The sequence below is a fragment of the Papio anubis genome, chromosome 15 (assembly GCF_008728515.1).
Source record: "Papio anubis isolate 15944 chromosome 15, Panubis1.0, whole genome shotgun sequence".
Taxonomy (NCBI): Eukaryota; Metazoa; Chordata; class Mammalia; order Primates; family Cercopithecidae; genus Papio; species Papio anubis.
Window position 1 is genome coordinate 55,304,080 of NC_044990.1, and position 10,509 is coordinate 55,314,588.

The 10,509-nt window shown below is 43.3% G+C and overlaps 1 protein-coding gene across 1 annotated transcript; it reads right to left on the reverse strand.

Moving 5' to 3' along the window:
- Window positions 1–3,618: 3,618 nt before the first annotated feature.
- KCTD12 (potassium channel tetramerization domain containing 12) lies at window positions 3,619–9,838 on the reverse strand. Its single transcript, XM_003913955.4, has one exon. It carries the CDS (start codon window positions 9,597–9,599, stop codon window positions 8,622–8,624), a length of 978 nt encoding a protein of 325 aa, XP_003914004.1. The 5' UTR covers window positions 9,600–9,838; the 3' UTR covers window positions 3,619–8,621.
- Between the last annotated feature and the right edge of the window lie 671 nt (window positions 9,839–10,509).

Consider the following 10,509-nt stretch of genomic DNA (forward strand, 5'->3'; position numbering starts at 1 on the left):
TTATTCAACAAACCTTTATTGATGCTCTATTACATGTTATGTACTATGTTGAGCCTTGGGGCAAAATAGAGAAATAAATGCTTTTTCTGTTCTATAAATGGGCAAATAGATGTCAAGGGTGAGCTCACTATATAACAGAATTAGGGCTGCTCTGTATAATAGAAGCAAGCAACCCAAGTCATCAATGAGCCTAAACTCTTCATTTCTCTTGCATTCCTTTTGCTTAAAAACTGTGATTTTTTATTCAATGCTTTTCAAAAAGAAAAGACAGAGCAAGAAGATATTTCCACCGCCCTTTTCTTTCTACATACAGAAGTGAGAGCTTGCTCTAACTTTGGATTCTACTCTTCCCTCATCCACCTAGAAAGCAGAATGGAGAAGGATAATGAATTATTAAGAACATAAAGTATAATAAAAAAAGAAATGATAAATAACTGGGGAAATGTTGTCAGTTACTCTAACAAAAGACAATTCGAAATAATTAATTTTAGAATCTATCATTCCTATGCTTCATCTTTTTCACTCTGAAAAAAAGGAGGGAGGGTGAAGCGGAGATCATTCTTAGTAGTTGTTAAGTGTATTTAACAGAATTGTGAGGGAAAGACAGTGTTCATAAAATTTCAACCATGAAATGTGTGTAAAGCCCAAGGATGCTAAGTTTTTTGTCGTGTCTGGTAGTTATAGAAATACTTTAACTTCTCTAAGTACTTGGCCAGTTGACCATTTTGCTCTCTGTTGGTGATGGTAAAGGAGAAGGCTGTGTCTCAAATATATTAGAGGCTCAATTAATGGTTGTTGAAGCTGAAAGGATGACTTTGCATTTGGGGACTTTGTATGCATAATAATAGGTGCTCAACACAGTGCCTACTAAATAATTGATGGGGTCTCTCTAAAGACTCTGCGTCTCTTGATGATGAGACCTAGGGATTAACAGAGCAACAGAGTTTCTCATTCAAACATGGTGTGTCCAATATTACTGCAAATCTCACTCATGCATAACCTGACAGGTTTGAAGGGAGAAGAAAGATGAACAAAACCTGACCCATTCCCCACCACCCCCATTGCAGCCAGGAGATCTGCACATGGCTTCATGTGGTCCTCTCATCTGGACTCCCATAAACAGCCTCCTTCCTGGTTTCTGACTCCTGGCCATGCCTATCAAACCCATCCCTCGCAGAGCCCCCAAACGGTCTCTGCAGAATTGAATTCTCTGACTACCTTAAACCTTGCTTAAAATTCTTCAGCAAACCTTGAGAACCAAAGTTCAAATCTTATAATGGGTTATGTGAGGCTCATCCTGATCTGGCTCTTACTGCTTCTCTGACCATGCTTTTTTTGGCTGGTTGGTTTTGGTTTGGTTTGGTGGTTGTTGGTTTTTTTTTTTTTTTTGGTGGGCATAGAGGGCTTTTTGTTTTTGCCATGAGGTTTCAGCAACACTGAGCTGCTTCTAGTTCTTGCTGTCTCCTGATCATTCCTCACTAAGCTGACCTGGGCTTAGCAGGCCTCTCCTCTTTCTCTTCTTCACTTTTAAGCCTTTGCTCTGGTTTCTCCTCCTCTAGCAAGCCTAAGATATGACTTAGGTATCCCCCTTTCTGACTCCCTCAGTTGCTCAGACTATCTTAGCTCTGAATACCAAGTTATTCTATCTTTATTTGGCTCTCTTACTAATCCTCAGCACTTCTGTGTCTTAGTCATCCCTGTTTCCCTAACAGATTGGCACAGTGTGGCACGCAGTAAGTACTAAGAGATTTTGAATGAATGAAATGAATCCTCAATGGCTGCTATACAAGGGGGAAAGCTGCAGCAGACAAGTTAAGAGTTAATGGCCTAAAACAGCCTTGATGACCTCTTTTCTACTTCGCCCCATCTGCTACTCTTAGGAGATCTGTGAGTGTAAAGAAGGTGCCTTTGGGTCCCAAAGGGACATTGAAACTTCTTACCTGAGCATAGTAAAGCAGAGAACTTAGGAGGCTGACATTTTCCCTAAACTGTCCCTCAAAAATCAAGCCCAGTGTATGCCAACAGAAGTTCTCAACTCTACCACTACCACCATCACCAAGTTCCTAATGGCAGAAGAAGGTGAACTCATTCCTAGGATTTTACAAGTTCAGAGTGTGTTTAACATGTAGGGTTTTCTCTCTTAAATTCATGAAAATTTCTCAATCTTTCCATAAAATGAAACAGATTTGTATAAATCACTTACCAGTGGAAGGACCTAATTCCCCTACCCATAGGTACATATCTTAATTAGTAAAACTGAGATTCCAGAAGGCACCCCATATTTCTTCTATAGCTTCCCATCCTTTTCCAAATCCCCCTGAGGTGCCTCCTTAAGAAGTATGGGATATAATATGGCTTCTCTAGATACACTGTATACCAAAAACCAAAGTATTGGTCATAATTCCTTTAAAAAGTATAAAATAAAATTTGAAAGGAAGTACAAAACAAAGGGAAGGGGCCTTGTTTCCGATATAAAAGCTCCATAAAACTTCACACTTACATACCTAATGACTCTAGAGTGATTTCATACCACCCCCACCGATTCCTAAAGAGCTTCCAGTGAATCCCACTCTTTCCATAGTTCCTCAAGAAGGAAAAAGTGCCTGCTGGTCATTTCTCTCTTGGTATCACTTCATACAAAAAAAGCTGGACTCAAATATATTTGCATATATGTAAAAAGGCATTCAGTACAGCACTCTTTGGAGTAGGAAAAAATACCTGGAAATTTAAATGCCTATCAATAAAGGATGGGCAAAATAAATGACAGCACATCTAGACAATGGCGTATCATGCAGAATATCGAGTAGCTATCAGACAAAATGAGGTAGATCACTGCTACATGTTCATGCATTGCAATAGCTCCAGGATATGTGGTTAACAGAGAGCAAGACACAGAATGGGTGTGATTTCTATGGAAAAGAAAAAAGTTGGCCTCTAGGAAAAACTAGGGGTTACTGGAGGAGGGTTAATCTGTACTGAATTTTCAAAAAATAATGTGTCTATGCACACACAAACACTTTTAAAACAAAAGCTATCCAGAGGAAGTACAGGCAAAAGGAAAGAGGAAGGGTGAAGCCTGGCTCACTCTACCCGCCCGACTCATGGCTTCCGGTGCCATAACCCAGATGACTTGAGTTTCTGTGATTTCTCAATCTTAGCAGCACTGTGCCTTCTTTAGAGAGGAGGAACATCAACCACTAGAGATTATGCAGTAAAGTGTCCCCACGCCAAAAATGCAGCTTCTCTTTCCCAAGATTTTTTAGAACCTTCTCATGAACTGTACTTTTAATTAAAGCACATCTCAAAGCTTCTATTTCCTTATTCCTATACACAGCAATTGGCATATGCTGCAAAGAAGTCAAAGAAAGTGTTTGCGAAAAACATTTCTTCCACATTAAGTACCAGACCGCCTGGGCATTCTTGACAATAAACTCTGGGGAAAGAAGCTGTTTGTGCTTGTTCCTGCTGGTCGGTTCTTTGGTGAAGAGTTCTGATGGCATAATGCTCACCAGTAGTCCCACAACAATTTGGGAAGTGTTGCCAGTATTTAGAGAACCCCATAAATGAAATTAGACCAGTGTTCAAGCCATTCCATGCCAAGGAGCCAAGAGGAATAACTAAAGGAGTGAATGTTTTATTCTTTAGTGTTTAATTGAATACATAACAAGTCACATAATCAATGATTCATTATTTCACACACAGGAAGGAAAACAGTAGCTAGTATTTCTGTTATACAACTGGTTGTGAACAGGGAGAACAAAAACCTTCACAGCATTAGATGGTTGAAGAAATTCTCAAAGTTGGGCACGTCTGAAAAGACTTCAACTGCATCTTTTTTCAATATAAAGGGATTTTTTTCTTACATTTCTGTGTCATTAGAAAAATCTGATAATAACAATTTTTTCTTCTCTTCTTACATTTAGAGAAAATGGTTTAATGATATGTACTACTTAAAATTTCAGAATCCCAGATAACTCTGTGTGAATCTTACATTGTCTAGCAGATAAGGTTTTCAGATGCCTGGAAAAATTTAAACAACATATAATTTACATCTTCAAAATTAACATCCACGATGATGTTTTAATCCTTTGTCACTAAATGGTTACTAACGCTGTTTGAGTGGTCATAAATGAATTGTCATTTGTATTCAATAGTAATAGCAAAATTTACCTGCCTATAAAGTCACAAAAACAGTTGTATAATAGTTTACATTACAATTAATGTACACATACCTCAAAACACATTTAGAATTTTAAAAAAATTGGTTTGGAAAAAAATCACTAAAAATGTAAGTGACAACAAATCTTGATTAACTAGTCCATCTTCCTACCATACATGATTATACTATAATGTAGATATTCTGGTTGAATTTCTTCCATCCAAGTTTCAAGGGCCCCAGTAGAAAATCAAGTGTTAATACTTTTAGATTTTTATTGTCCAAAACTGTGACAAAGAAAAGCTAACTTCAACATAACTTGTTTCTGGCTACACAAAGACCTATTTCAGGTGCTACAGATACTGAAAAGAAGAGTATTTTACTTATTTCTCAAGAGACGGACTCAGGCCATCTAAGAAAATTAATTCAGTTTTTAAATGATTTATAGTAAGGAAAAACAGGAAAAAAATTCCAAACAAAGGATTGATTCTGATAGGCTTACAACAAAAATATTCAGTTTACTATTTTAAAAACTAAATTGAGTAAAGTATTTGTGATTTAGACTATAAAATAAACTCTCAATGAATTCAACCCCTCCAGTCAATACTTTTCTTAATGTCTGCATCGTAATTTAGCATTTTGCATGTGGGAGTACACAAATGATTTGAATATTGGATCAGAATTTACCCTAACTTGAAGAGTAAGAAGTTATCAAAGTTTCACCTTACATGGCTTTATTGAAATAACATTCCATCGAAAATTCCAATAAAAATTGGAATATATTATGAGCACTGCCAATTGCTCATTTTGTCTGAGTATTAACAGATTATGCATTTCCTCAGAGAAGCAGCAGGTCCCATATATACAGACATATATATGGCTCTGGTTTGAAAGAGAAGACAATTTTGTCTAGTATTATAACTTATCACTGTGCTATCAATCAAAAAATCCAAATAAGAAATACAATACAAATAACATTGAAAGGGAAAAAATTTTAAATCTCTCATCTTCAAGGAATATTTTCTACAGCATATCATTTGAAAAACTAGAATGAATACTGTTCATGGTCCACATTTAAACAAAAAACATTTCAATTACTTGGTGCAAACACACAGAACCTGGTACCTTTTTTTTTTTTTTAACCACTATTGTCTACTCCTTTTTAAAAATTAAGTTTGCTACTAAAAGTCTAATGTCATTCACTTGTATTTATGGTCATCAAATGGTAATTAGGGCAACATATGTAAATGCATGCTTCTGAATCAGATTCATGCAGTGATAATTATCTCAATAATTTATGACATTCTCCCAGGTTATTTGAATGGTATCTTTGGAAGGCTAACTCAAATGAACCCACAATACCTCCACCATTACAGCTTACAGGTGATTACAATCCACTTGACAGGCCTCAAAGGTTCATTCTGTGGCCCAAAGCCCATGGAGGGGAAGCGATCTAAAAGTGTTCATGTCAAGTTATTTTACTTGTATTATACTATCCACCCAATGTAAAATGAATTTTCTTCACGGCCCTTACTTTAGGCTAAAAATAGACAGTTTTCTTTTATTGACTTTAACTTTAGAGGGGACAGTGGTCCCTGGAAAAAGAAGTAGATTTACTGTCCCTAACCATTAAATTCCCAGTCTTTCAAATAATGTAGGGGGTGCTGGGTGTGACAGGGTGGAGTGAATAAGATGCCTATGTACAAGACAGTGGAATAGTTCAACTCAGAGGTTTACAAGATAACATTTGTAAGACTTGAGTGACAGAGGCAAAATTTTAGCAGTTTCTCAAGACTCTTGGAGTTGAGCAGATTGGAGAAGGGAAATCAGAATCGCCGAGTCTTGCCATCTGTCAGTGGTTTTGATCTGTCCCAAGATGTTCTCAATCATGTGCTTCCTGTTGAACAATCTAACAAAATACCATGCAGGGTAGAGAAATCTCTGTAACACTGAATTTTGGTCAGTGAATAAGAGTCCTAAATTATTTCAGGCTTCAAACAGATAAATTCTGATGCATTATTTAGTCTGAGACCAAACTCAACACACAAGCAAGCACACCTTCCTAGAAGCGTTTCCATTTTGCCCAAAATTACAGGCTTTGTATATAAAGTCAATTTTACTTTTCAAAAAATGTTAGTCTAATAAAATACTTCAACTCTTATTTCCCAACTAAAAAAAAAAATTAGTGGATTAAAAATACAGGTACCTTGATTTTAAGTAGACAGTTAATCAACATATGATTAGTAAATACAACTAATACTCAAGAAAAAAAGTATAGAGCAAACTCAGTTTTGCAATTATGTATTTTTTCCTAACCCAATTTCCCCATAGATAAGGATGTAAGAAACTCATCAAAACATGTTGCTTTATATATACACCAGCTGATGCAAATTACTGGGGTAATATAGGAAATTTTATAGCATTAGTAAATGAATTAAAAAACTAAATGATTCATGTAAAATGTTTATATATGGTATATACAGCTTGGATCACATGAGTCTAAGAATAAAACTGTTCCAATTTGTAACATCTGTATGGACATAGTAAGATACAGTACGAGATTCATTTTTAAAAACAAGGAAAAATAGCACTAATTTAAACACTGAAAACAGCTCTTACAAAATCCTTAAAAACGTACATCAGAGAAAGATGCTGAAAACAAAACAAAATAGGCTTCTCCATCATCACAGAATATTCAAAGGACACCTCACAGCATGGAGCATGACGAGGTTTATTTCCCTTCACTTATGGTGTACATAGGATATGCATTGGGAATTTATTCCATGTAAGAGTAAAGGCATAAGGCAACCAGGTCTCCTTCTGTTTCTGTTGCATTTACCTATTATTAGACCATTTTATTGCTCAGCTCACTTTTAAGTACTTACTTGCCTTCATTTAAAAATATTCCATTTTACAGCTATCTACAGATAGGCAGCCCTTGGTGCTGAGTTCTCTGCAGCTCTGTCATTTGAAAAGATTTCGCTTAGCTTCAAACAAACTGCATGAAAGTGGTATTTTCAGGTTTTCAGGTTTGCCCAGAAGTCAACATTTGCTGGGCTTGGAGCAAATGATTTTTAATAAGTGATCTTAGGTCTAAGTAACCAAAATGAAACTTCTTTTGCTCAACAGATTTTAAAATCAGGATTTATAATCAACAAGAAAATAAAAGTTCAAAAACTAAAACCCTACTGGGTAACTCTTTGGTTAGATTATATATAAGCATTAATAACTCTAAGTTTAGAACTCAAAACAGTAAGTTCAACAAACTGCCAGTTAAGAGTAGGTCTGTTATTAATCTTTATAAAATGCTTGGCATGTTTGCATTTACTATATGATATTTTTAAAATGTGCATGTACTCAAAACAGATGGTACAAATTTCCAACTTTCAAATCATAAACGAGTATGTCGGCTTCTCCCTTCCCACCCTTCCTACCCTTTCCTCCCTCCCCACCCCACCCCGCCCACCAAGTCTTACAGCTAAAGGAAGGTCCTACTGCCATTCATTGCAAGAATACAGGCTTTCCTAATACCCACGACGTGCACTATGACCCAGCTCCCTACAGTCACTGCCAGGTGACCTCCTACGGCGCTTGGAGACCTGAGCAGCCTTGCAGTCTTAGGCGGCAGTGTCCCTTCTCCCTCTTGCCAGTAACTGCTGCCATGTCAACCACTGGCATCAAGGGCTTCTGGCGAGCAGCAGCTGAAAAGGGTGCCTCTGCAGGCAGGAGGATCACTTTCTGTAAGTTTAAGCCACAGGCTGAGACCTTTTTATTCTGTACGAGAAAAGATCCTTTACTGTCCCAGCACTAGATTCTTCTACTTCACGTGTAACTTTTCAAAACTTTATTCGTTTAGTTACTGGACTGCCTCCATGGGGTCCTAATTCCAGGCTCAGAATCTTCCATCCAGCCTTCTAAAATTCTACCTTCAAAAGAGGTCAAAAAGACTGTGTAATGACCTTGTAAAACACTAACCCCAGACAGTGGAAACAATCCTGATCTCTTCAACCCCCAGTGAGTCATAAGAGCTTGAGAAGATTTCAAGGAAATCTTCCGCACATTGGACATGCTCCAATCAAGTTCTGAACAATTCAATCATTCCCAGGTACTTGGTGACTCTGTGGCCACACTGCCCCAATAGATCCAGACTGAAGTACCATCTGGGGGAGGGGTGGTTTGAGGCAGGGAGTAGAGGAAGCATGGAGTGGTAGGTGGGGGTGGGGTGGGGGTTCCTCTGGGTTCTCTAGGTTCAGGAGGTCCAAAGAAGATGAAGCAGCCGAGAGGATCTGCGGCTGCAGGTTCTGAAGTGGAGGGAAGGTGGGCGGACAGGTCTCAGCCAGCTAATACTGGAGGGGGAGATTGGGAGAGGGGCAGCTGGGGGACAGAGCGAGGACAAGAGGCTCTGTAATCATCTCTCGGGCAGGAAAAGGAGTGGGCGCTGGAGTGGCGACGGGGTCTGGGGAGCTCACTCCCTGCAGAAGACGTACTCGGTGTAGCTGGTCCAGATCTTGTCCTCGCTCTGGTCGGTGCTGCTGGCAAAGGCGCAGGTGCCCGTGGAGCTGCACGCCACCATGTGGAAGCCCGACTCGGACAGCTTGTCGAAGGCCTGCTCCAGGAAGTTGAACTTGAGGTAATAGCGCGAGGTGTAGCGCTCCGGGGGACGGTCCGGGTCCCGGCTTTCGTTCAGGGTGTCCCCAAAAACCTCCTTGGCCAGCGACGTCTTGCCGCACACGGTGATGCGCGCCACTCGCCGGAACTTGGCGTCCGCCTGCGCGTCTCGCCCGATGGTGTAGGAGCCGCGGTAGCCGATGGTGATATAGCCCGAGCGCCGGCTGCCGTCCAGCGACTGGGACGGCGTGAGCAGCGGGCCCGCCGCGCCCCCAGATGGACTGCGGCTAGCAAGCTCCAGCGTGGGCGAGGGCGCCCCGGCAGAGGCGCCCTCCTGCTGTTCAGGCTCCGCGAAGCCGAGCGGCAGCAGCTCGTCTCCCAGCGAGCCCTCCTTGTGCACCCCGCGTCGCGAGGGCGGCGGCCCCGGGCCGGGCTGCTGGGGCGCCCCGAGGCGGCGCACGAGCTCTGGCAGCTCGAAGTACTCGGCCTCGCGCTGCAGCCGGCTGCGCTCGGGGAAGTAGTCGGGAAGCACAAGCTGCAAGTCCCGCAGGTAATCCAGGATGTAGCGGAAGAGGAAGCCGTCCCGGTCCAGAAAGAAGCGGCCTTTGCTGTCCCGGGCCAGCTCCTGCGGCTGCTGCTGCGTGAACATGCGCCAGAGCAGCGAGTCGGGCACCGACACCACCGTGCAGCGCCGGGTCACGTACACCTGGCCCCCCACGTTCAGCTCCACGATGTCGGGAAAGAGCGGCGGCTCCGCGGAGGACGACGAGGAGCCGCTGCCGCCGCCGCCGCCGCCCCCGTTGGGTAATCCACGTGTGCTGTCCGCCAGAGCCATGACAGAGAGGTGGCTGGGCCGGGACAGTGGCGGGGAGCCGCGCTGCACTCAAGAACTGCAGCCGCCTTCCCCGGAGCCCCGAAGCCCGGACGCTCGCTCAGCCCTGCGCCCCGCCGCCACCTCCGAAAGCCGCGCTGAGCCGAGCAGTGCGAGCGCGCCGCTGTGCGCCCCCGTGAGTTCCAGTGCGCTCCGCCCGCCTTGCCCGCGCGCTCCAGGCGAGTGCTGGGTCGCGGCCCGCGCGCTGCTTAAGTAGAGCCGCTGGCTCTGGTGCCGTGGCGCGCAGGAGGCGTGGGCGGCGGCGGAGCCTAGCTTACCCGGCGGGTGGAGGGGGGCGCGGGGACTCGATTTGCATCTTAAACGCGGACGCCACGCGGGGCTGCTGGCTCCACCCCGGCTCGCGATCGCTGGGGGCGCCCGGACTGCCACCCGTCCCCCACCCACCAGCCCCGCCCTGTGGTCCCGCCCAACTTTCTCCCTCTTCCAAAGAGGACCCGCCTGAGACTTGGCGGCTTCGGAAGACAGCTCCTTGGAGGGACAATCACTGCGCCCCCTCCCCTCTCGCCCCAGCCCGCACCCAGGGACTCTGGAAGGAGGACGTGAACTTTCTGGAGCCTCCCGCCCCGGGAGTGGAAATGCGGGGCAGCCTCCGGCCCTCCCGCTTGCGGAACTGGCCGCTTCCAGCAGTGCAGCTGCAGCCTGCCATCGTCGGTTGTCGTGTCACTGAAAGTAGAGAGACGCGAAAAACCTGGAGAGACGAAAGGGCCGCCCCAGTCCGAGCGCAGCCAGATTTTGTTCAAGTTGCCTTGCAGCCAGCCTGGAAGAAGGAAAAAAAAAAAAAAACACCTAGAAACAAAAGCAAACCTTAGTGTCCCGCAGTAGGGTGCTTTACGATAGTTTATTTTCTGGCTGC